This window comes from Choloepus didactylus, chromosome 1 (genome assembly GCF_015220235.1).
Source record: "Choloepus didactylus isolate mChoDid1 chromosome 1, mChoDid1.pri, whole genome shotgun sequence".
Lineage (NCBI taxonomy): Eukaryota > Metazoa > Chordata > Mammalia > Pilosa > Megalonychidae > Choloepus > Choloepus didactylus.
In genome coordinates this window covers 157,865,503-157,891,767 of record NC_051307.1, presented here as the reverse complement: position 1 = coordinate 157,891,767, position 26,265 = coordinate 157,865,503, and the positions used below count along the sequence as shown (strand labels likewise).

At 49.2% G+C, this 26,265-nt stretch overlaps 1 protein-coding gene across 3 annotated transcripts in view; it reads left to right on the top strand.

The window, feature by feature from the left end:
• Positions 1–1,227: 1,227 nt before the first annotated feature.
• MRAS (muscle RAS oncogene homolog) overlaps positions 1,228–26,265 on the top strand; it is a 58,355-nt gene continuing 33,317 nt past the window's right edge. Inside the window, exons 1-2 of one of the 3 annotated variants that reach the window (XM_037844209.1) lie at positions 1,228–1,369; positions 23,454–23,664. In XM_037844209.1, coding sequence (XP_037700137.1) covers positions 23,472–23,664 — 193 coding nt within the window. In that variant the 5' untranslated portion in view covers positions 1,228–1,369; positions 23,454–23,471. Of the gene's footprint in view, positions 1,370–1,750; positions 1,924–19,974; positions 20,087–23,453; positions 23,665–26,265 lie in introns of those variants that run through there. The other 2 variants (XM_037844193.1, XM_037844200.1) reach the window with 2 other exon arrangements.

Genomic DNA, 26,265 nt, shown 5'->3' with positions numbered 1-26,265 from the left:
GGTAAATGGAAGGAGAAGGAGGAGGCAGGTCCCAGGGCTAGATCCAGCCAGTCAGGTGAACATTTGTCCTTCAAGCTCCCTCCCAACCCATTGATTTACATCCTAAACCCAAGGTGAGATACTCAAAATGACACCCAATCCACCTTCCCCTTCCTATGGAGATTCTTGGGTCTGCAGGCTCTTCTGAGTAGTAGGTAGGAATGGGGGTACAGGGTAGGCACAATAGCCCTCCCCGAATGGCCACAGGAGGTGGCTGGGATGCCATTTGAAGCCTGCATCAGATTGGGAGCTCCAGCATGGCCTGCAGGACTGAGTGGTGAAGTCCCCTTAGGTCTGGGGTGGAGGGAGAAGACCACAAAGTAGGAAAGGGGAGGGTTTCTTGATTGTATAATGCTGGTTCCAAGTCATCACCAAGGTCCACCTTCTTCAAAAAGAAGGTCCTCAAAAATGATGCTAATGATCAAAACCATATTTTGATACTTCAACCCCACTAGGGTGCTATAAAAAAAGACAGGCAACATGTGTCATCAAGGATATTGAGAAGTCAGAACCCTCATACATTGATGGTGGGGATGTAAAATGGTGCAGCTGGAGAGTAATTTGGCAGATCCTCAAAAAGTTAAGCAGAGTTACCATATGACCCAGCAATTGCACTCCGAGGTATATACACAAAAGATTTTAAAACATATGTACACGCAAAACCCTGCTCACGGATGTTCACAGCAGTATTATTCAGAATAGGTAAAAAGTGGAAACAACCCAAATGTCCATCAGAAAATGAATGAATAAACAAAACAATGGAATATTATTTGGCCATAAAAGGGACCGATGTATAGATGCTACAACATGGATGAACCTTGAAAACATTACGCTAAGTGAAAGAAGGCAGTCACAAAAGAGAACATATTGTATGATCCCATTGTATGAAATGCCCAAAATAGGCAACTCCATAGAAGCAGGCCCTGTGGGAGAAAGGAATGAGAAATGACTGCTAAGGGGTAGGGTATGAGATTTCTTTTTGCGGTGATGAAAATGTTCTGGAATTCGATAGTGGTGATGGTTGCACAGTTTTGTGAACATACTAAAAACCACTGAACTGTACTATTTAAAAGGGTGAATTATATCTCAATAATTTAAAAAAAAAAAGGTAGACAATGCTGATGTAGAGTAGTTATCGGGACTGAAACCATGAAATGAAATGAATCCCTAGTTCCTGTCGCATCCCAAGGAGGGCCTGGAGGAACGATGCTGGGGGCAGGATCTAGGAAGAAGGACGTAGGATCTAAGGAACGCCACCAAAGTGGCAGCCAGGAATTGCCCAGGATTTGCCAGGCCTCGGTAGGACCTGGCCAGAAGGGAGATTTAAAAGGTAGGAGCGCGGAGACTTTTAAGGAGGACCGGGAGAATTGCCATTGGGCGTCCACCTTAAAGCCAGCTCGGCTGCGGTATCCGCCGGACCCCGCTAAATGCGCGGGGCCGCGGGGGAGGCGGCGGTGTTGTCCCCGGCTTTCGTCCGTGGGCTGGCCGGAGCTCTCTGCTCGGCGCTCTCTGCTCGGCCCGAGAGACTTGGCGAGGGTAGCCGAGGCTTCTCGGGGCGCACATTGTGGGGCCAACGGTGCACGCAGGGGCAGCGGGGCCGTGGCTCCCAGGTCTGGCTTCCCCCGCGTTTGTCGCGCCGCTCTATTTTTAGTAGGCGCTGTTGCAATATAAGGAATGCTCTGCGCGCCAGACGCCCGGGCAGCGCACTGGGTGCGCGGTCTCTTTAAGGAGGCTCCGGGGCGGGGACCGGACAGAGCGGCCGCCGGGCCGTGGCTCCCGCTGTCTTCGGTCCGGCCGCCGCGGGGCCCGGGGGCGCGGCGCTGCCTCCAGCGGGGCGCGGGCATGGAGGCGGCGGCCTGAGCCGAGCTGGAGCTGGAGCGCGCGGTGAGTGGCCGGGGCAGCCTTTGAGGGTAGTGGTCCGGGCCGCGGCGCCCCTCACGCGCCCCGGCGGCTGCTTTGTTCCCGGGCGTGAGGTGTGGTCGCTCCCGTGGCTCCGCTGCGCTGTCCGCGCGGGGTGCGCCCGGGGACTGGCGGTGCGTGGCCTTTTGCCCCCACCTCCGCCTCCCGCGTAACGGTGTGCTCTCGGGAAGGGGGCCGCGACCCAGACCCCAGGAGCGAGGGACTGCGCACCGCCCGGGGAGAGCCTTTCGTGGAACTGTCTTGGGGTTCCTTGTCTGCTTTGGCTGCCCTGCCTTGGACCCGGCGGGGAGATGGGAGGCGAGACTTAGGGACGCCTCTTACCCCCCTTTTAAAATGGCGTTAACGAGGGCAGGATCGGCTAAGGCAGTTGTCACATTCGCCTGTATAATAAAAACCAGGCTGTTAATAAAAAGCGCTTCACTTTGGGGTTTAGGGACCCGAAGCTCTGGTCGCTACTAGGGTCCCGGCTCATTCAATGACTGGGACACGTCAGGGGCACCCACCATGTTCCAAGACTCTGCCAGTTCTTGCTCCACCCCCACCCCACCCCTTCGGGGGAAGGCAGGGGGCAAACCGAGCGACAACCTAGAGTGGGCAGTGCCGTGACAGGGAAGCCGAGAGGTGGGAACCCTGAGGGGCCCCCACTCCAGAGTGGGAGGTCAGGGCAGGCTTCCTGGAGGAGGTGGTGCCTGGCAGGTGCAAATAGACTGTGGCTGGAGCCGAGGTTTGTGCTGGCTGGAGCAAGAAGAGCCTGGAGGGGTGGGCAAGGGCCCCTTCACCTGGGCCTTGATGGCAGAGCCCTGGGATTGGCCTTCCCCTGTTGGGCTCGTGCTGATATGGAACCTCCTGGGCTAGAGTGATTCTTGCTTCTCAGAACCTGACATCCTGATGGGAACCAGAAAGGAGGACTGGCCTCCGGAGGTTTGCCTCAAATGCCTGACCTTCCTGTCAGCAGGAGTAAGAAGGGGGTCTGACTTAAAAGCTCCAAGGCACCACTTTAATAACAGCAGCCATCACGGCTTACAAGGACCAGGCACTTGATGTGAATTTGCTCATCAATTGACAAGACCTGTCCAGAACTGTTTTCTTATCCCTATATACAGATGGGGAAAGTGGAGCTAGAAAGGGTAAACAATTTACCTAAGATCGTATCAAAGGCCCATGCTTTTAAGCCACAAGAATGTTCTGGCCCCTCTTGTGCAGCTCTGGCTGTCCTGGATTTGAAAGCTTGTTGAATAGCCTGTGTTATGTCTTCACTCTATTGACACTTCTATCGTTGAAGTGCGGGGTGGCGAGCTGTTGGCATTAATAACTGACACGTGTCAGGGGCTTCACAGAGAACAAAGTACTTTCATGGAGACCGTTCGTCGAGTTGCTGCTACTTCTCTTCTCAGGGAAGAAACTTGAGCTGGCTAACATTTTGTAAACCTCCTAATTTCCTGTAAATTGCATGTCTTTGCTGACGGGGGCTGAAAATGTTTCTGGCTATGGTTTTCACCCTTGGGTCTGTTCTCACTGCCCAGCAACCAGTTTTCTGTCTGTGGTTTATGGTGTAGCTTGTCCTTTCTCTGTCAGGGTGGGAGGCATGGGAGGCATTAATGCTGTGGGATTTTCAAGGCTGCAGGGTCTGCTCGTGCCTCTCTGGGAGGGAATGGGGGAGAGGGGGTGGAGGGAAGGTTGTTGAGTAAGCGGGGTGCTCTGGTGCTCTGCTCTGCTCCCTCCTCACCCCAGTGGCCTGACATTTCCTTGTGGGAAGTGGAGGAGGGGCAGTGAAGGAGCCCAGGTGCTGTTGAGGAGTCTGCTGAACCCTGGTGAAGCAAGTGACAGTCTTCCAGGGTTGCAAGCAAGCCGTTTGTATTTTCCACCTCTCATGTTTTCACCTAGACAAGGCATTTTCATGATAGTTATAGCTCTATTATTTTATTATCATTTAAAACCGCAGGTAATTCACAGTCTCAGTTGATCTGAGATGCTTTTAAAGTGATAAGTCAGTTACCCTTGGGGTGAGTTCCTGAGCTCCAATGATCACGTGGAACCAGGAAGGACTGCTGGGCATTGATGAATAGAACTAGTTTCTGGGGTCCTAACATAGGTCAGATTCTAACATCAGTCGGAATCGTATGTCGATCAGCCTGTGAGATCTAATGAGTTCTCAGGGAAATGTGTCTTCTAGGTAGAATTCCTGCAGTGGGATGCAATTGGTGCCACCTATTCCCAGGGACTCCAATCCCAGCCTTCTTTTGGCCTGCTCTGCCCGCCTGCCTGCCCCCTCACAGAGCAGGGCCTTTTAGTTGGTCAGCATGATCCAAGGCAGCTTTCTGCAGGCTTTCCTCCTATTAGGGGTCATGAAGCAGCAGTGTGTATTTAGCTTCTTAATTCCCCTCTCATTGTTCTTTGACATTCTTGATGGCTTTGCCTGCTGATGGCCGGATAGACATGTGACAACGTGGGTCATCATGGTTGCAGAAGTGACATTCTGGGTCTCAGGGGGCATGTTCTCTGCCTAGGGAGCCTGGCATCCAGCCACCTAGATGGATAAAACATTGTGATTTACATATGGGTTGTATTGCTGATGAGATTGTGGAGAGCACCAGGAATGGATGTGTCTGTGCAGCGTGCGGTGACTGAATGAAGGAGGGTGAGAAATGAAGAGTTGGGAGCTCTGCGCTCTCGTTCTGGCCCTCTGCTGGTTTGCTGTAGGGTTTTGGGTGGGTCACGTGCTGTAGGTGCTCAGGCTCCATCTGTGACAGCTCTGCCCAGCCCACAGGGTTGTCATGGGGTTTAGATGAAATGCACTGATGAGACAGTGCTTAGGAGACCAGAAAGAGCCAGAGGAATGGAGGGCATTATCAGTATTCGGCAGCCTTCAGACAACAGAATTGTACACCCAGAAAGGGCCCTTTCAGCATATTTCATTTAGATTCACACCCATTAGAGCACATTTCTCATAGTGGCCAGGGAGATGATTTTAGGTGGGACACACCTAGCGCCTTTCAATCTAATAGTTATATATTTGTTTATATGTATTATAAAATATATAGGTATCACTTCAAACCTTTGTTTTCATAGCTATTTTGCTCAGATTAAGGCTAAAGAAAGATTTTAAATTAAAAAGCATGGTGATTTAGAAAAAAGGATGATGATTTTAAAGTAAAGATTAAGCCAGTAATAGTACAGTAGTAGACAAATATGGCAAAATGGGAAAGTGACCCATTGAGTAAAGACGGGAAACTTTCAACAAGGGAGTCCCTCCTTCCATGACAGCCTGTTAGGGTTGGTCTTTGGCTTCAGGAGTACCCTTCTAGAGACAGGGAGCTCATTGCCCTTCATGTCAGTCCACTTCATTCGGGGATTTTCTCATTCTTTCTCCCCTTAACTTGTCCCACTAGTTCTGTCCCACATGAACCTTTGAAAATTATGCTTTTCTCCAAGATGAGCTGCTCAGCTTTCTTCAACTGCTCCTCAAGTGGCATGTTTTAAAGAAAGCCTCTCTGTGTATCTGTCCCTTCCTCCCTCCCTCCTTCCCTCTCTCTTCCTTCCTTCTATATCTTTCAGCAAAGACTTGTGAGCTGGTCCTGTGCTATGTACTTTATATTCACCATCTCTAAGCCTCACGACAATGATGTTTGGTGCTGTCAGCCTTTTACGGATGTGGAAACTGAGGCTCGGGGAGGTTCAGTAGGTTACCCATGGTCACAGCCTTAGAGAGCCAGAGCCAGGCTTCCCATCAAGGCCTGCCTGGTCCTGAAGCACATGCTCCTTCCCTTATGCCAGCTGCCTTCCAGAACAACAGGACCAAAACTGACGCAGTCCCTTCTCTCCTGGTGCTCGCAGGACACATCCCACAGGGTCTGACTGTACATGATAACCCTGCAATGGAGCTGAGCCCTCATGGGGAGAGGGGACGGAGCAGCCTGTGCACCACGAGGCAGCAGAAGTCACCGAGGGGCAGAAGCAGCTATTCAGCAGAGAGAGCCTTAGTGGACAGTTTTCCCTTTACTCCAATCAGTCTTGTGGTCAACAGTGAACCCCCAGATCATTTGAACCCTTGATATATATATATAAATTTTGAAAAGTAAAAAAAAGAAATACAAAGGATGCTGTAACAAACACCATGTGCCCATTACCCAAAATGAACAGATACGATCATTTTGTAAATTTCACTTGATGCTTCTGATGGTAGAGGAGGACTTAAAATATATCCTTTGTAGTTAAGCCCGGCTAGTGTGGGTGGGCTTTTGGAGCCTTTGCTCCAGGGTTCTCATGTTTGGTTCTCTTTCTTCTAGCTTCGTATCCCCAGCTAATTCAGTGAAAATGCTGCTTGCTTGGGTCTCCATCTAGGTTGTCAATAGAAGATCCTTCTGCTGACTGTGACTCCACTGGGGAGAGACCACTGCGGAGTGGGATGAGTAGGTGTTTTTGGATTTAACCTTTTTCAAAGAAGTTCATCCACCCTCAGCAGTATCTGCCTTGACAATTGTGGGTTCAGACCAGCCTGCAGAGTATAATTTAGTCACAGCTGCCCAAACTGAACTTTAATTTAAATAGTAGGTATGTATATTTGGAAGAGAAAGAGAAAACATGATTTTCTTTTTGTAATTGGGTGGCAATGATTTATTAAACAGGTCTTCTTGAACAATCTTTAACAAATACATAAGGACAGAATTTTTTATTCCGAAGCATAGTGCTACTTTAACATAAGGGAAAGCTAAAGTACAATGCAGTGCTTTTCCAATCTCCAATTTCTCCTGTTCCAGCTTTCCATTTTCTTAGCTTTCATGCAAATAAAATGCCCCAGGTGCCTGGTACAGGCCCTGCTTTCTGCCAAGCAGGAAGAGCCAGCTCTCCAGCTGCAGAGGGAAGTTCTCCATGACAACAGGAGACAGTTTCTCAACCAACTGTTTCTAGCTTTCTCCTTTCCACCCACTGAAAGACTTACGCTGGAGCCAGGTGTGATCCTGTTGGCATAAAGCTTGGGCTTGAGTTAGAACAGTTAGCTGAATTCTGCTGTTGAAAGTGGTGCAGAAATGATTCAAACAGTTCTGGAAAGGTCTTCCTTACCCAGGCATATTCCATTTTCAGTAAATCATGACTGGGGGCAAAGATCTAGTTTCATAATAGAAGGCGACATTAGGTGGTCCCCAAGTCCTCTTTTTATTAAGTGGCAAGAATGAGTTGAAATGTTTTCCTCTCCCTGAGTTCCCTCACGCTGATTGGGTGCTGCAAAATCCAGCAAAGGCCAGCCTTGTTGGGGCTTGTCTTGCAATGGAAATGTTCTGAAACTGTGCCGATGAAGACAATTAAACATGTTATAAAACCAATTCCTGCTTGGTTGTATAGAAAGACACATGCATATCATGTTTATAGGCACACTTAAAAAAAAAAAAAGGTTTGGGTTTAAAAAGAACCTGATAAACATACTATGTGTTAGCTTACCCTGGTATACCAAGGACCCAGATTAAAAATAAAGAGTAGTCGTAGGCGTGTGGAGTTGTGGGGGGATTGCCTGAGGTGTGGTGGAGCTGGGGAGGCCTGCCTACTCTTACAAGAGCTGTCGCTTTTTGGGGATGGGGTGGGGTGGGGTGGGAACAGGTTCTTGCCTCCCAAAAGCATAATATATTTTGGGGGATGGGGTGGAGTGGGGGTGGGAACAGGTTCTTGCCTCCCAAAAGCATTATATATTTATTTCAAAAGCAAAATTAATTTTAGTTCAGTTTAGGATCTTTTATTCTTTTTTATCCTTTAGAATTTCAAGATACTGTACCCCACTCCCACCACCATGCCTCATCTAATACACCAGTTCCGCCATTGATATTTTAATTCCTCTAAAAATGGAGGTCCTGGGGAAGAGATAGAAGCACACTCCCTTTCTCTTTTGGTGAGTTCCATGCTCTCACAAGTCGGCTCAGCAGTCCAAAATAGCCTCTATCGAGTTCTTCTTTCAATGCCGGCTTTATTGTAACCAGAGATGATGGAAGAAGGGTGGGACTGTCCCAAAGCCTTGGGGGCATGTATTAAAAAGTAACTTGTATGAGAAATGTCCTCTCAGCCATCCCTCCACACCCACATCCTTCAGGTTGCGATTCCTTGGGCCCTAGAGCTGGGAAGGCCTTGCTCTCCTCACGTCTAAGCTGTTCTTTTCCTGCTAAGGCAGGCAGGCCTGGGAGAGGTCGGGGGCCCTGGTTGGCGCTCCCAGTGAACTCAGGTCAGCTGGCATCAGGACCTCCCCGTCCACCCCCGCACACTGACCCCGGTCCCACCCACCTGCGCTGGACAGCAGCCTGAGGCCGCTTATCTGGGACTGGGTGGGTGTTTCCTGCATGTTTGAGATTTTAAGGAGGAAATCAAAATAAAGAAACAAAGCCTCTGTTTTACTTCTGGATTCAAACTGGGGTGGCTGGAGGGATGGAGAGAGGGAGCAGGAGCAGGTTGCTTGGCAATTCAACAACGTAACTGTTCTAATAAAACAGTGAACGGGGATGCTTTTTCTTTTGGGTTGGTGTGGGTGAAGAGGAAAGATGGATGGGGGAGGAGGGTCTCTGGCAGTGCCCGGTTTTTAGGCAGGGGTCTGGGGCCATGCAGCTGGGCTGCAGAATAGGCAGCCAGAGAGGCTCTAGGGAGCTCTCGGTCCTCCCTTTCTTCCTCATGACTCCAGCGGAGAGTGGAAAAGGACACAGGCCATGGGGCCACAGGGACCCCCGCTCTAATTTCTTTCCTGTGGTCTTGGTGATGTCAGGCGAGTCTTCAACCCTGATGAGCCTCCTTTCCCTTACCTGTGAAAGGCAGACAGCGCTGCTGCAACACAAATGCCTCAACCAACCCGTCACCCCTTCTTCTCTCATCCGGTGACACTGGCTAAGCCCCTCACCCCAATAGGTGGAAAATGGGGAGGTGCTCTCCCATTATTTAATTATTCCCAAAGGATTTTCTCCTTGTAGACATTCTCTGAGTGTATAATTTTTTTTCCTTTAAAAATCTCCCAAGTGTTGCATGAAAACCCTCTCCACCTGCAGTATTTCGGAAGATTTGGGTGGTCCCAGGCCCTCTGGCCCTCAAGCCTCCGGGGCCTGCTGTTGGTCTCTGTCAAGCTCCTCCCCGCATGTGCCTGCAGGAGGCCTGGCTTGCTCATTCTCAAGCCCCACTAAGCCCCAGCCGTGTCTCTAACAGCCTTTCACCAAAGCCATATGAGAAATGCAGCCACCCATAGCTCACAACAGGGCAGAATGTAAAATTGAGTTTCCGGCCTCTTTCCCTTCCTTGGCCACACCCTTGGAGAATTTCTCTTGGCTGTCTCTCTCCTCAAACTTAGTTTACTGACATTTTCCAGGGACCAACCAATTTTCCTGGACACTTTCCCCCAGACCTTTAAAAATCTCCACATTTCCATTACTCTCTACCGCAGAGTAATAATGACATCTGTCCTAGACTAGGCTGTTGGCTGAAACTTTTATAATTGAAAAGGGCCATTAAAGACCTTGTCTAAACAAGAGTTATACACCCTAGACCTACACTTTTACTTATAGTAAGAACTTGCAGGAGCTGTGGGATTATTACTGTTAGTACACAGATCAAATCTTAAGCCAGCCCGTCTCTCCCAATGACCAGAGAAAATTCCAGGGTTCAAATTTTTTCCCTTCCTGTTAGAACATTGCAGAGTAGCTGGGAGGATTCAAGATATTTATCAAGCATCTTGTCTGTGTCAGGCTTGGAGATACAGTGAAGAATAAAACAGAGATGGGCCCTGCCCTCATGGAGCTTAAGGTCTAGTGAAAGACAGATGTTACATCATAAACAATTAAGCAATTAATTGCCAGCATGCGTAGTGCTGTTCTGTTGAGGCACACATCTGGGTACTTTGGGGGAATAGAACAGTAATCTCTCCTAGTTTGGGGTGGGGGTGGGGGTCAGGGAAGGATATGTAAAGTGTGTAAAATGTTAGGGCTTAATAAAGGCCTTTTATTTATAAATCCTGGCCACAGGACTCAGCCTGATCCCACCTCCAGCTAGTTGCTGCTACCCCCCACCTATAGTAGTTTTGCACAGAGAGGTTTATAATTTGTCTGAGGTCACACAGCTATTAAGTAGCAGAGCCAGGATTCAAAATTGGAACCTGTCTGACTCGTTTCCACCCTCTTAACAAGTACTTAGCTCCGGCCTCCTACTTACCCTCGCCCCACCCCCTGGGGATCACCCCCATCAGATGGGCTACATATGGGGGGCTGTAGCTCTCCAGCTTCCCCATTTCTCTGTGCCCGTGAAACAAGCCAGGCATGGATTGTGGGTTGTATGTAATCGGAAATAAAACCTACTTCCTTGAACTCTGGGATGGGCCCAGCAGCAGCTGAGTGGCTGGGGGCTCTATGCAGAGTGGGCTGTTCTGAGAGCCTCTTAGGCTGGAGATGCTGCAAAGGAATCACCTTCCCCTCCACCCCCCAGAGCTTTGGGGTGACCTGAAAAAACAGCTACAGTCACCCTTCTGCCTAGTTTGGTGGAGGGAAGCATTGGTGAGGGTTTTCACAAAATAAGAATCATAAAAATAAGAGTAATAAAAGCAAACATATTATAGGGCTTACTCTGTGCCAGGCACTGTTCTAAGCACTTTGCATATATTAGCTCATTCTGTCCTCACAACAACCCTGTGAGATGGATGGATACGGTCAACAGGTAAGGAAACGGAGGCATGGAGGGGTCACACAGCTAGCAGAGGGGCAAATGCCCTGACTCATGACTTTTTATAAAACTGCTGTATGTAGAAAGCAGAGGGGTGGGAGGCCGGCACCTCTCACCAGTACTGACTTCTGGAGGGGCATCTTGGGAATGGAACAGATATGCCAGCCCCGTCCCTACCTCCCCTCTCCCATCCAAGGCAGAGCTGCCTGGCCTGGTCAGCTAGTTAGAAAAGCTGGAAAAATGCAGCAACTGTTTAGTGCTTGGGGGAAAGGGATATGAAAAGTAGCCCTCTGCCTTTCCGGCTGAGTGGGTTTCATGTCTGAAATCACGGGATTGGAAGGGTCGCTGAGAAGTCATCCTAGAATGGTCAAAGGCTCCCGAGCCAGGCGGCGGGGCCCTTCCCTCCGTCCCTCCCGCATCCTGCTTCACAGGCGCTTGCCGAGGAAAATCCCACGTCTCCCCTGGCTGCTCATTGACATGCCTGCTTCGTTTTCAGGAAGTTTCCCTTTTATTTTGCCCTAGTCTGCCTCTCTGTAGTCTGGTTACTCTTTAAAAATGAGGTTGGGTGGGCCCTTCTCACCTCAGGGAAGGGCCTGGATCCTGTTTCTTTCTCATATCTGGTCCAACATAAAAATTTCCGTATTTTCTGTTAATGGTATTTAACATTTTGAATCTAAACAATGAAAACAAATCAAGTATGAAGAAGCCCTTTGCCCTTGACATCCCTGGTTTCTGACACACTCCTGGGGTGGGCTGTATGCCCTCCCCCTAAAGACTGCTAGACTGGAAAGTCTCTCCTTCAGGCTAAGCAATCCCCTGCTCTTGCTTCTCCTCAATGTCATCCCTCCTTCCTCCAATCTCACCCCTTTCCAGCTGAAGCCATGCGGGGCCGAGACTGTGCAAAGGGCAGTCTGAGTGGCCGCACCACTGGATGTGTGCAAGGCCAGAGGTGGCAGCCTTTGGTTTGGAGCCGCACAGGGGGAGGGGAATGTGTGAGTTGTTTGGCTTATATGATGTGTACAGCATTTTAATTGGTTGGCAACATTTTAAAAATCAGGAATTTTCTGTTAAAGATTCAGATTTCTGGCTTTCTAAAAAAATTAGAATATCTGGCAGTCTTGTTGCAGCAGTCAACTTGTGCTGGGATACAGTGGCCTCCCGTTTGCCACAGGCCTCAGTGCTCCCTATTGCCCTGTACCTGCCCCTTTCTCTCACTTACCAGCATGACCTCTGCCGAGGGGTGAATTTAGGATGTCTGTTTCCTGAGTCCCACTTTCTGCTGCTGCAGGTAAAGAAGTTGAGTAGGGGGTCAACTGCAGGGTAAAGAAGTTGAGTGGAGGGCTGGAGTTTAGCCATAGCCAAACCTGGCAAGAAGCATCTGTTTCACAGCAGGCGGCTGCTGATGCACACAGATGCTGGTCCCTGGCATCCAGGCCGTCCCTTTCTTGTCTGTTGCCACCCACTTACCAAAGGGGGCTGGTGTGAGGCCATGGATTCCATGAGGCAGGCAGTTCTGGGATGCACCACATGGTTACTAGGCCTTGGCCTCAGATTTGAGGTGAAGGGATGGATTGAGCGGCTGTGGGAGAGGATGAGGAGGAGAGCGCCAGGCCGGAAAGGCAGGAGCAGGGTCCCACGTGGGACTCCTTGCATGGTGTCTCCCTTATGAGGGTCCCACCCCACTCCTTTGGGTCCCATGTGTCCCAGGAGCATGGTGTCCCCAACACTGCTGCTCTACCCTCCACCCAAGGCCAGAATGCCCGCTGGCCCCAAAGTCGACTCTGTGTTTTAGAAATGTGGACAGCCCTGGAAGTCTCTGTGCAGAAAGTTATGCCAGGCTTTAGGGAAATTTAGAGACAAACGAGACGAAATCTGGCCCTCAGCCCCCATCTCCTGAGTATAGCAGTGGAAATGTGATGGTAAACCAAACCCTGACACCTAGGCTTTAAGGGAGAAGAAGAGGGGCAGGCTCCCAGGAAGGGAGCACTAGCCCAGCAGGAGGAGCAGGTGAGAAAGAGGGCTCCTTCCCTGCCCCTGTCCAAGGCAGCAAACCCCCACCGGCACCCTTTGCCTGGCTCTCTGACCATCCCTTCCAGGCACTTTTCTTCTGGGCTGGGGGGTGCCACACCCTGCCCCCAGGGCAGATTCTTCCTAAACTATCTTTCTCCCAAATGTGTTTGTGGAGCTAACGCCAAGCCCAGGATGGGGTGCCTGTGAGCACCTCACCTCCTCACAGCTCCACTTTCTGCTCGGGCTCGACCCTTCCCACACTGGGCTCAACCAGGCCCTGGAGGAGGAGGAAAGGTAAAGAGGCAGTTGAGGCAGAGAGAACATTCATTGGTGGACGCTGAGAGCCTCTGTGCACCTGGCATCCTGCCAGACACTGCAGCCTTGATGCAAACTGTCCCCAAGGGTGCTGGATTAGGAGCCAGGCGGAGCAGAGGCTGCACGGGGGTGGGGTGACAGGGGGAAGGAGAGGCTGAGAGCAGCCCACGATGGGCCTGGAAGGCATGGCCACTTGGGAGAGCTTCTGGGACCCGTGGGAAGCGGGGGGAGCAGTGTGCACAGGGGTTACCTGAGGAGGGAGGCCCCGGAACAGGGGGAGGGCAACGCTGGTGGCAGGGCCCAGGCTGAGGGCAGACACAAGCCACCGAGGTGGTTGCACCACAGAGTTACTAGGCCTTGGCTTCAGAGTTGAAGTGAAGGGATGGTTTGAGCTGCTTGGGGAGGAGGAGGAGGAGAGCGCCAGGGCAGAAAGGTGGGAACAGGGGGCCTGGGGGTGAGGGGGACTGGTCTCAAACCCAGTTTGTGAAGGGTTGAGTCTCAGCAGTCCAAGGAGGAGCCCTGGGGAGCCCTGAGGATTGAAGAAGGGCTCCCCTGGGCTTGGGCTGAGGGGCAGGAGGTGGGCACTTGAATCAACGTGGGTGGGGGTTAGGGCAGCGGCCTGCCAGGCTGCGGGGAGTCTGAGGGCCCTCGGTGTGGGGAACCCCAGAGCGTCCAGTGGCGAGTTCTCCCCCAGTCCCCACCTCCGCCCTGGCAGGGTAACCACCAGTGTGACTTTCCCAGGGCACGTGTGGTCCTGTCTAAGGCAGGGGAAGTTCTCCTCTGTAGCTACAGGTGAGACAGCCTCAGCCCTAGGAAAATATTAATAGACCCCCAGGGACGGAGAACAAGAGTTTAAAAATAAAGCCACTTCCTCCTCTCTCCCCCATCTGCCACTGAAGGAAGCTGTGAGCCAGATGGCAGCTCTGCCCTCTCTGAGCCCACGCTCCGATGGGGAAGAGACCCTGCCCTTCACCCCTAGATTGAGAGTCCACCCTTGCTGTTGATGGTGGGGTGGGGCCCTGAGACTGTGAGCGTCAGACAGCCAGGTGGCAGTCACCAGCCATGTCCTTCAGAAGGGTTGTGTGAACCCTTCTACACTCAGGCCCTCGTTAACCCCTCAATTCTGAGATCCTCTTAGACCCTGCACTTGGTGGACTAGCTGGGTTGTGAGGGAGGGAGGGTTTTAGGTTTGCAGCTTACCAGGTCTGGCTGCCAAATCCAGCTTCTCCCTTTACTAACTTGTGCCCTTGGGCAGATGGCTTAACTTCTCTGACTCTGTCTCCCGGTTGGTAACACGGGGATGATAAACCCTGCCCATGTGTTCCCGCCTTTGGGCCCTTGTGGCTGTGCTGGCTCTCATCTGGGATTTCTTTCCCTGCTACTACTCTGCCTCCTACAGGATGCTTCCCAGACACCCCAGTCCTTTCCCATCTCCTTCTCCTCTCCTCTGAGATTCTGGAGCACTTAGAGTTTGTACCATGCAATTTATCCAGTCTCCACTGGGGTTTTGCAGAGCCCCGGGTTGATTGGGCAACCCTCCAGCAAGCCTGCATTGTGCACCTTTCATGGGCCTGTGGAGAGGGGGGACCTGAGGGCCTCCTTGTGCATGCAGGGCCCACCACGCTCTCACCCTACCTAGCCCTGCAGCCCTGGGTACTTGTCCTTTACCATTCAACGCTTCCTAAGCGACCACTGTGTGCCAGGCACTGTGCTTGGTGCTAGGGATGCAAAGATAAAGATGCTTGGTTTTGGGGAGCCACCGTCACTCCCCCTTTCCGCCTACCCTCACTCCCACATACCCACATATACATTCTACACTGCAGCCACATCATGTTGTTAACAACATCCAGGTGCCTCCTTGGAGTGTTTGTTTATAAAAATAAAAAGAAGCACTTGGGAGAGGCAGGAAGGCTTCCTGCAGGAGGAGAGCCTTGAGATAGGCTTTGAAGAAGGATACTGATGATGGCAACAACTTGAAACTTATTGAGCCAGGCACTGGGTAAAGCAAATAAATGCAACCTTTCACAAACAATGAGGCAGAGGCTGCCACTATCCCCACCTTTACAGAAATGGAAACCAAAGTACAGAAGGTAACTTGCCTGAGGTTACAGGCTGTCTAAGTCCATAGCTCAAGCTCCAGGTGAGGGACCAAGCTGGTGCAGAGCAGCTTGTGTGTAAGACCACAAGAAGGCTGGCTGCAATGGGGCAGGGACCAGCACAGTGGAGAGGGTCCCAAACAGAGGTGCTGGAAAGTGAGAGTCCCAAAGACACAGGGGATCCCCACTGCTGCTGGGCTGCCTCATCCCCCCAGCTTTCTCCCTGGTCCTCAGGGCTGCGGTCCACCTGGAAATACCAAGCCTATGTCCAGTTTGGCAGACTTTTGTCCCGATCAGGATCTGGAATAGAACAGCTGTTCCCTGTGGCTCATATTTGCTCTGGGTACCTCCAGGGCCCTAACTGCCCAGCTGCTCCTCCCACAGGGGCAGTGATCTGGCCTTGGAGGAATCCCTGACTGTGACACCTCCTGGGCTCTCTGTTGATCTCTCTGTTCAGCATCCCTGGATTGACTCTGCCCTGGCCTAGCCTGACTCTGCCCACACTCTCCCACCACCTCTTCAACCACGAGAGGATGCCTAGTACGAAAGGCAGGCCATGGGCTCTGCAACCAGACTGCATGGTATCAGATCCTGGCTCTGTCACTTTCTAGCTGGCTAACCTTAGAAAAGTCATTACTTTTCTGTGTCTTGGTTTCTTCAACTGTAAAGTGGGAACAATCAGAGTCCTGACCTCATACAGTTATGAGAATTAAATAAGTAAATTTTTTAAATCTTCAAACTGCATCTGACAAATCACTTACATTAGCTAAGTATTCCTGTTGTTTTTAACATGATTGCTATTATTATTGTGGCAGGTGGTTTCTGCACACCCTCCTCATAGTTCTCGGTCATAGATGGCCAAGCTCCAGGCCCTGTCCAGGAAGCACTCTCACAGTGGTGGGAAAGACCCAATTGTTAACAGTTGTGAGACAAGGAAGCAACTGGTACTTGAGTAAGCCCAAGGGCATTGTGTCCCTCACCTGGCTTGCTTCAAGCATGGACCATTGCCTGGATCTCTGGACCCCCATCTAATAATTTCTGCCTGACAGAGTTTGCATTTGATGTGGTAGAAGAACAGGGGCTGATGTGCTAACAAAAGACTTACATAATAGAGTTCTCCAGAGATAACCAGGCAGGCTTCACACAAAGATCCTGAGCCCTTCCCATGGAGCAGGATGCCCACCAGGTGGGGTACTTGGGAGGGAACCAGAAGGGCAGTGGGTCAGATCTGGAGTGGCAAGCAAGTTCCCTCTCTGGGACTATTCAACTGGTTCTGGCTGCCAAAGATGCTACACTGAGAATGATTCAAAAACTGAGTGAAGAAGACCAGGATTGATTAGTGATGTCTGCCATGGCCCCGTCAATGGAGAAGGGCAGCATCCATGCCACGTACTTACCATCTAGACATGATGATGTTTAAAGTCCTTTCAGCATGAAATAACATACATGGCTGGGTGGGTGGTTAAGTCTGAATAATAGAGTGAGCCAAATGCATTGGTGGCATCCTAGAGTCGAGTGGTACAATGACAGTGCTGGACTTGGATGAGCAGAGGTGTGAGACAGTACTGGAACAAAGTCTGGGGGAGGGGAGAGTGAAGCCTTAAGGGATGCCAAGTGGCCCACACTCCTGGTGGGACCACACCCCATTTATGCAGAGCTGCAGATCAGCAGCCCTGGGGAAGCTGCCCATTTCTGGGAATTGTGCAGAAGGGAAGGGCAGCTCCTGGAATGCAGAGCCATTTCCTCCACATGGGCTGGGTCAACCCCCCCACCCCCCATGTGTCCTCATCCCCCTGAGTTGGGTACACCAGGACATCAGAGAGATGAGATTAGCTTCCCAGGGCTGATTCCGCTCAGTGTCCTTGAAGTCCATTCATTCTCCCAAGAGCTCCCTTAATAGTGAATGTACCTTCCCTCTCCCAGCCTTATTTTCTTAGAAAACTTGCAGATTGACAGATGGGGTGAGGGTAAATCTTTAAAATAATTAGTGTGGAAATGGAGAAGCAAAAAAAAACAGTGAAAACTAAACTTTCAATAAAGTTGGCAGCATCTTTGGGAGAGGGGCTGGGTTGGCCAGAGCCCCTGCCTTGGGGAACTTGTGATCCTCTAGCCAGGGCCCAGGGAAGCAGCCACAAGGTGAAGAGTGCCTGATGGGTTAGTGAATCAAGATGACAGCTAAAGAAAAGCACTGTGATGATGCAAAACTAATTGCTAAAAGAACTCAAGGCATTGTGTCATGACAGCTCCAAGCATGCACTTTGGCGTAACAGATGCCCACTAGATGGTGGAGGCTGTTGCTGCTGTGCAGCCTCTCCTGGGTGCTATTTGTCCTGGCCAGGACCGTGACACTGCTCTGGAAGTGGTGCTGGGTAGAGTGGGTGGGGGTGTGTGGAGAGGCCAGGGAGCCCTCAACAGTGTCTGCAGCCAAAGCCATTTCTTTGCATGTGCAGCTCACTTAGAACAATGGGTGTGGTGTGTTTGTTGCCTATTCTTTTGGGGAAACAAGCTCTGTAGAGGCCCTAGATTCTGGGAACTTGGGGAGAAGGGGGCAGATTTGGTGAGGGATAATCACCATTGGGCACTGCTGTTTCTGAGGATTGCTGAGGGTTTCTCAGTGCTGTCCTAGGCATGTACGTGTGTCACTGCATCAGGTCCTCTGGCAGCCCTATGCTGTGTGGGTGCTCTTCGCTAGGAACAGGGATGGGGCAGGGAAGCCGAAATCACTGGGGCCTCCCATGCTGGAGGGAGACCAGGGGCCCAGCTGCCTTGCATATCAATTGAAATATGTCCTTGCTGAGCGGCCATCCACTTGTTTTTCAGTGGGATCTTATCCATTCTCAATGACCCATTTTTATAGATGGGGAGACTGAGGCTCCTTGAGTCCAGGCTGCCTCCCTGAGAACCGCTGGGCCTTTGCACGAAGCTGTTCACACCAAGCGTGTTTTGAAAATTGCTAGGTGAAGAGATTATTTTGGGGTCATCAATCCACTCAGTCCCCTCCCTCCCAGGGGCATGAGCCTGCCCCTTTCAGAAGGATGGGTATCACCCCTCTGCTGCCTTTTTTTTTTTGGCTTTCCCTAAAACCTGTTATTCTTTTCCATTTTATTAATAAAATTTATGTAATTGATTATGATATATGTATATATATATATTTATTTTTTTAGAGAAGATGAAAGTTTACGTAAAGATCATGCAGAAAACAGAGTTCCTGTATACCAACCCCATTTTTAGCATTTGGCATTAGTGTGGTATTGTTACAACTGATGAAATATTATTATTGTAACTGTACTATTAATTAGTCCATAGTTTACATTAGAGTTCATTGTTTGTGTTGTACAGTCCTATGGTTGTTTTTTGGTTGTTGTTAATTTTTATTCTAGCAACATATATACCACCTGAAACTTCTCCTTTTGACTGCATTCAGACTATAATCCAGCACTGTTAATTAATGGCACAAGGGCAGGGTGGGTGGTGGAGGGATCCACTGGGGCAGTTTTCAGTGGTCCGCCAGTGGGCAGTTGCCGAGATACCACATTTGGGCCCGCCTGGCCCTGTGAGAGGCAGGGCAGTGGGAGACTCGGTACCTGTCCTCACAGAGCTTACGATCTCTTTGGGTGTGGGGGGCGAATCTTTGTTCGGGAAGCAACTTCAAACCATGCAAGATGGTGCTAACCGTGGGGAAAGAAGGAGCAAATGACTGACAACCAGAAAAGCTTATTTCTCTGCTTAAAGATGCCTAAGAATTTCCTACATGTGTTATTACAAATGGTTGGTGGAGGAAGCGATATGGCCTTTTGGGAAGAAGTTTCCAGTATGAGCGATGGTTTTGGTTGCTGTGTGGCCTGTGGACTGGGAGTGGTTCTGGAGCGGTGGTTGCCATGGGAACCAGTGCACAGCCGCCTCCTCCGCCAAGTGGGTGCTGTTCCAAAAGTTGGTTTCTGAGTGGGGGGGGCGCCGCCTGGAACCTCCGAGCCATTTCCCATGGAAACAGTGTTCTAAATGATGGGTGACTTTCCCACGCAGTCCTGTTTAATCTGACTGTACTGGAGCTGAGATGGCACTCGGGCTTCTAATGGGGAGGAAGGAGGAGGCTGGGAATCGTGGAGCCTGAGAGCAGAAAGCATGAGTGTATGTGTGTGCTTGCACAAGTGTGTGTGCCTGTGTTCTTCCAGGAACAGAGAGAAAACAAGGTGAGAGAACAAACATTCGAAGACGTTCTCTGCACATTTCATACGTTTTTATTTCATCCTTAGAGCAATCCTGCAAAGAATGTTTCTCTGACCCCATTTTACAAATGACCTGAGGCTGTGAAAGGTAACTTGCCCAAGTTCACTCAGCTGGTTGGTAGAAGAGTATCTGGCACAGAAAATTAGTGGGGAAAAACTTTAAGGAGAACGCCAGATCTACCTTATACCACCTTAAGATCTGTGACCCCCAACAGGTGAAGAACCACCTTTCTAGAATGATCTTTAAGGTGCCTTCTAAGTTGAGAGGGCTGAGCTGCGGGAGGTGTTGTGTGCATAAGCAGTTTGCTCCTTAACCGTGAACCAGCTTTTTATCCTGTGGTGATTTTCATCACAACCTGTGATGACTTTTAAAAAAATCTCTCCCTATACCAAGTGAGACCAGCCTATTTTGTAGGAATGTGGTACGTTCTTCTTGGCATCTTGACGGCCCTCTCCATTTACAAAGACATCATTTAGTCAGGATTTTTTCGTGGAGAAAGGGAGGGGGAGGGGAAGACTGAATAAGCATGCCTGTTAGAAGACACACAGCCTGCGGCGTTTGTGAATTGGTAGGTTCCCTGAGCTCATTCTCCTGCCCTTGAAGTCCCTTCTTTCTTCTCGGGCCCACAGGTGCTTCTAGAAGGCCCTATCTGTGTGACTGGTCCTGACCTCTTGGTAGAGAGAAGAGAGACAGTCCCAGCTGCTGGCTGCGAGAGTTGCCACTTATCCCTCTGCATGGTGAGGGCAGCTCTGTGGCTAGTGGACTGACTGCTGTTCAGAAACATCAGCGTTGAGCCTCTGGTTCATTTGGCAAGTGTCTGCTCTGTGCTATGCTGTGCTGGGGTCCATGGGTGCAGAGATGGATAAGATGTGGTCCCTGCCCTTGTGTGCAAGAGTAAATGTCTGGAAGATTCCAGCATGATGGTGGCCTCTGCACCAGGAACCACAGGGCTCAAAGCATGAGGTGGAGGTGGTGTCTGCAGGGGTCCCAGGTATGTGGGGTGTGGTGTGACCACAGGAGTGGAGTGTGAGGGGCTACAGCAGTGGTGACCCTGGAGAGGTAGCGGTGGCAGCCCGTGACAGGCCTTGAATGTCCAGTGGAGGAGCCTAGACTTGATCCATCAGCTACGGGCAGCATGAGAGGTTTTTCCAGCAGGAGGGACCCAGTTGGATTTTCCTATTAACTGTGTGGTCTGACCCTGTTCCACTGAGTCCGAGCTGGAAGGCAGCCTCGACTCAGCTCCCCAGCGTCTCTGAGGGTTCAACCCCTGAGTGCAGGGCACTGTGAAAGGTGGGGGGCCCTTGCTGACCACTTCCTGCCAGCTGCCTCAGCGAGCAGAGGGCATTCGTTAGCAAGTGCCCCAGTGATTCTGCCGTGGGTGGTCTGAGCACTGACTCAAAGGGTTGGTTCATGTCCTGTATCATATTTACTAATGTATTTCTTATCTTGTATTTTGAGAAGATAATCAAGAGAAATGATTTTCCTTCCCGATGCCTTCCCAGCCATTTAGTATTTTTTATTCATGTAGTTGCCAGCAGGGAATAAAAGCTTTAAAAACAGCCTCCTTCACAGCCAAACACATTTTACCTCCTACCAGCATCCTCATGCCCCCCAGGCCAGGCCAGGCCAGCAGTTACTTGAGGGAGTGTAAGGAGCTGACCCCTGACCTGAGAGGCAAAGAGACAGGGAGCTGGTACCCTCTGCACCCCTTCCCTGTCTCCCTCCACTCCCCTTTGCCCCCACTTAGACCACCAGCACTGCTGCATATTTGGCGTGGGAGAGCTCAGTTCGTTGCAGCCCTCAGCTTGTCCTCCTTTGGAGGGAGATGCGAGAACCTGATGCTGGGTCTGCAGCAGGCGCCTGGCCCTTTCATCCTGCACCAGAGGAGCTTAAATGTCCCCTCAAATGAGAGGCAATCACAGGTTTTCAGGGGGTCTGAACGTTTTATTCTGTTGGGAACATTTGATTATCGTTAAACTTTTCCAGTATACAAAATAGATTACATGCTTGTTTTAGAAAATTGAGAAAAAGAAAGGGCCCTGCAGTCTGATTCAGAGAGAACTGCCTAATCCTCTCTATGCCGAGACTGACATTCAGCATGTAGATTTATAGATGGATAACTTCATGTAAGTGGAATCATACGCACTTGGCTGTTTTACAGCCTTTTTTGTTTGTTTGTTTGTTTAATAAATAATAAGAACCTTTTCCAACTAGGTGACTAACATAATTTTCATGACTGCATAGTCTTCCATTGCGTAGATAAACTGTTTTTAAACTACTTTTTTTGCCCAGGATTCAGGTTATTTCCATTTTCCCCATTTTAACATCTATGTACATTTGTCTGATCATCTCAGAATAAATTCTCACATGGGTATAGCTGCAAGAAAGGGTATGTACATTTTAAATTTTGATATATTTATGCAAGTATATTCTCTGTCCAGTTTGGAGAGATTTACACTCTCACCCACAGTGTATAAAAGTGCTTACTTCCCCACACTGAAGGGAAATCCTAAATGTCAACATCAGGCTTCAGGAACTTTGCAAAGGATTTCGCAATGACGTTTGCCTGTACCCCCATGCAAATCCACGTAGCCACAGAACCCACATTTATCTATAACACCCTTTCTGATGAAATCTGGAATCAAAGACTCATCTAGAGCTGAAAATAACTGTGAAATTCACCTAATCCAGCTTTTTCATCTGGGGGATAAGGAAAATAAGGCTCAGAGGGATCAGGGACCTTCCCCAGGATCGTGTAGCCAGGGAGCCACAGCCCACGCGGGACCCAGTCCCTTGACCTTCCAGCCACACTGCCCCCCACCCCCCACCCCTCTACCAGCCCTTAAGTTTCCTTGTCACACATGCACCATGCCCTTTCCCCTTCCAACTTGCACAGAGTCTTTCTTCCTACACAGAGGCAGGATCAAGCCTTGCTCAGGCCAGTTTTTATGCTCCCCAGGAGGGGACATTGCTCCTCCCCAGCAGGGTACACAGTTAGCAGCTTAGGTCCATGGCAACAACCCCCCAGATTGTTCTTTATGTGACCCCACCACCACCACAAGTGCCTGACATTCGCCGCTGTTAACTGCCCCTGCTAACAGCGATCGCTTCCATCACTGTGACAGGCCCTGGTTTCCCTCCCACTCTTCTGAGAGCTCCTTCTATGCTTCCTGCCTGCCCCTTCTCCCTGTCACCTTGTCACATCTCTGCTCTCCCATCGACACCATCAGTCGGTATCTGTTAAGGCCCAATTATTCTTTAGAATCCTGGTCCCATGTTTCCAGCTGTCTTCTCCTCACCTTAGCTCAGGGTTTCTCACCCACGACACTGCTGGCACTGTGGACCAGATGATTCTTTGTGCATTGTAAGACGGTTAGCGGCATCCCTGATCTCTACCAAATGAATCGCAGTCGCGCTCCTCTCCCCTCCAGTTGTGACAACCAAAAATGTTTCCAGACATTGCCAAATATCCCTGGGAGGCGAAATCACCCCTGGTTGAGAACCATTGACTTAGCTGGACTCAGCGTCATCAAAACAAAACTTCCCTTTCCTTCCCTGCACCGTCCCCTGCCTGATCATAAAATGGAGGATGACCAGATGCTCTGGGATTCCAGCATGACTGTATTTAGGGCAAGGAGGCAGAGGGAGAGGAGCCAGGATCACTGATTTCTGAGAGCTGGAGGGGGCCTCAGAGACCTGAGCCTAGGCCCCCTTTCCCTCTAAGCTCAGGTACAATCCCAAATCCTTCTTGGCGCAGCATTCCAGTTGAAAGGTTGACATGAAAGGCGAGCCTCTGTGCCTCCCTGATCAGACCAGCACAGCACGTTTACATGTACAGGTACACAGCCGAAGTTAGGGGTGAAAAAGCTTCTTGGCTACACCTTTTGGCTGTACTTGCTAAAGAAGCCCATCTGGCATCCAGTGGTACTATGTCCCCAAGACCAGGCCTGGCACGTAGTTGGTGCTCAATAAATGTGGGTCGAGCAAATCATTTTGACAGTGATTATCTCTGGGTGGTGGTGATACCTTTATTTTCTTTTGCTTTCTATTTTCAAAACTTTCTATAATTGGAAGCATTTATTTCTCTGGAGAAGGAAGGAAGAGCCATGTATAATTCCCCCTTAAGTCAGAAAGCAAAAAGACCCCTGCCTCATGCCCCGTGTCTTGCTTCCCTAGGTCTGACTTACCAGAAACATGGCAACCAGCGCCGTCCCCAGCGACAACCTCCCCACGTACAAGCTGGTGGTGGTGGGGGATGGGGGTGTGGGCAAGAGCGCCCTCACTATCCAGTTCTTCCAGAAGATCTTTGTGCCTGACTACGACCCTACCATCGAAGACTCCTACCTGAAACATACAGAGATCGACAATCAGTGGGCCATCCTGGACGGTGAGACCTGGGCGGCATCCCTGCCTGGGGGTGGGACGTGAGATGGAAAGGGTCAGGGAGAGTTGACAGGCTCCAGTGGGGCAAGATGGTTTCCCTCACGTTACCGTTTAGGGACTGTTGGTATAAGGCCATGTATGTTTCCAGGGTGTATTGTGAACAAAGAAGGCCTAGAGAAGCTTTGTGGAAACCAAAACATGTATTCAACAAAGAGGCAAGGCTAGAATCATGCCAACTCAGTGATGTCATGTTTGTTATTTCTTGCTGATCAGAAGCTCTGATTAGCAGATACAGATGTCTCTAGGTAATAAAAAGGGAAAAACAAATTATTTCTTAATAAGCATAGCTTATTTGGTAATTGTCCTTTTGGGGAAGATCTTTCATCTGACATTGTCTTTCTAGCATAGTCCAAATTAGTTTAGATTAGCAGTTCTTTAAGTGGGGTGGTAACCAGGCCAGCAGGGTCACCAGGGAACCTATTAGAAATGCAAATTCTCAGGCATCTACTGATTTAGAAATTCTGAGGGTGGGGCCTGGCAACCTGTCTTAATAAGCTCTCCAGGGGATCCTGAAGTTAAAGAACCCCTGCTCTTGATTCTTACCGATTCTCACTTTATCCAGCCCAGTCTCTCTTAAATAAAGATCCATTGATCACAGATGTCAGCTGGGAAGGGACCTTTGCAAACCACTGCAATAGTGGTTTAGCAGTTCTGTGATTTGCAAATACTTTCTTCCAGTATGTGGCTTTTTTTTTTTCATTCCCTTTATAGTAACTTTCAAAAAGCAGAAGTTTTAAATTTTAATGGTCTACTGTATCAATTTGTTATTTTATGGATTGTGCTTTTAGTGTCATATCTAAGAAATCTTTGCCTAACCCAGGTCACAAAGGTTTTCTCCCATGTTTTCATCTAGAAGTGTAATGGTTTTAGGTTTTACATTTAGATTTATGATCTACCCTGGGCTAATTTTTTTTCCAATTTTTTTTTTATTTTGAAATAAATTCAAAGTTATATCAACAGTTGCAAATACAATACTAGCCCCATACACAGAATTCCATCATACCCTGACCCCCTCCCCCCATAGCTCAATCCACCAACTTTAACTTGCTGTCACATTGCTATTTCTTTCCCTCCCTCCCTATCATCCTTCATCTATTGCTCTGTCTTCTGAACATATGAGAGTTAGCTGCACACATACTTGAGCATTCACTATAATTCACATATACACTTCCCATGAACAAGAACATTCTTTTATGCAATCCCATTAAGCGCAGCTAAGAAGTACAATAGATTCAACAATGATACAAAGCTTACATTCTACATTTCCCTTTCCTTATGTCTCAACTGTGTCCCTTTGAGCCACCTGTCCTCTATCCTCCTGTCCCATCCAAGTTCATCCTTAGCATTCAATTGTCATCTAGTTAGACTGTCTTTTTTTTTTTTCAGTTGTGGAAACATATATACAGCCTAAATCTTCCCGTTCCGCCCCCTCCCTAGCCTTTCATTAGTGGGATTAATCACATTTAGAATGTTGTAATGCTCTTTCCCACCATCCATTACCAGAAATTTCCCTTCACCTCAAACAGCAACCCTACACTCATTTCTTAACTCCCCATTGCCCTTTCCCCCATTTCTCTTAACCCAAACTCTACTTTTCATCTCTATGGTCATATTCTCTGATAATTTCTTTGTGTTTACTGTGGGGCTTAAAATTAACCTCTTAAATCCATATCAATCTTGTTTTTCTTTGATACCACCTTCACTTCAATAGGACACATAAACTATGTTCCTATACTCCTTCAGTCCCCCACCTTTATATAGCTGTCTAAAATTACATATTTTACATTGAGTTCGAAACCACTGATTTGTCCTTAGAGTTTGTGTATTTTATATTATGTAGGAAGTAACTAGTGGAATTACAGTTCAAAAATTATTGACTTCTATTTGTATTCCATTGCGGTTGGAGAATGTGCTTTGAGTATATTCAATTTTTTTTTTTATTTCTTGAGGCTTGTTTTATGTCCCAGCTTATGGTCCCTTCTGGAGAAAGATCTGTGATCACTAGAGAAAAGTGAGTGTCCTGGTGATTTGGGATGTAAGGTACTATATACGTCTGTTAAAATTCTCTATATCTCTTTCTCCTTTCCCTGTCTCTCCGCCAGTAGGGCTCCCCTCAGAATCTGAAGTAGGGCAGGTCTTTCATTGGCAGTCTCTCAGCATTTGTTTGTCTGTGAAAAATTTAAGCTCTCCCTCAAATCTGAAGGAGAGTTTTGCTGGATAAAGTATTCTTGGTTGGAAATTTTTCTGTCTCAGAATTTTAAATATGTCATGCCACTGCCTTCTAGCCTTCATGGTTGCTGCTGAGTAGTCACTACTTAATCTTATGTTGTTTCCTTTGTATGTGGTGAATTGCTTTTCTCTTGCTGCTTTCAGAACTTGCTCCTTCTCTTCAGTATTTGACAGTCTGATCAGAATATGTCTTGGAGTGGGTTTATTTAGATTTTTCTATTTGGAGTTCTCTGGGCATTTATGCTTTGTGTATTTATATTGTGTATAAGGTTGGGGAAGTTTTCCCCAACAATTTCTTTGAATACTCTTTCTAGAC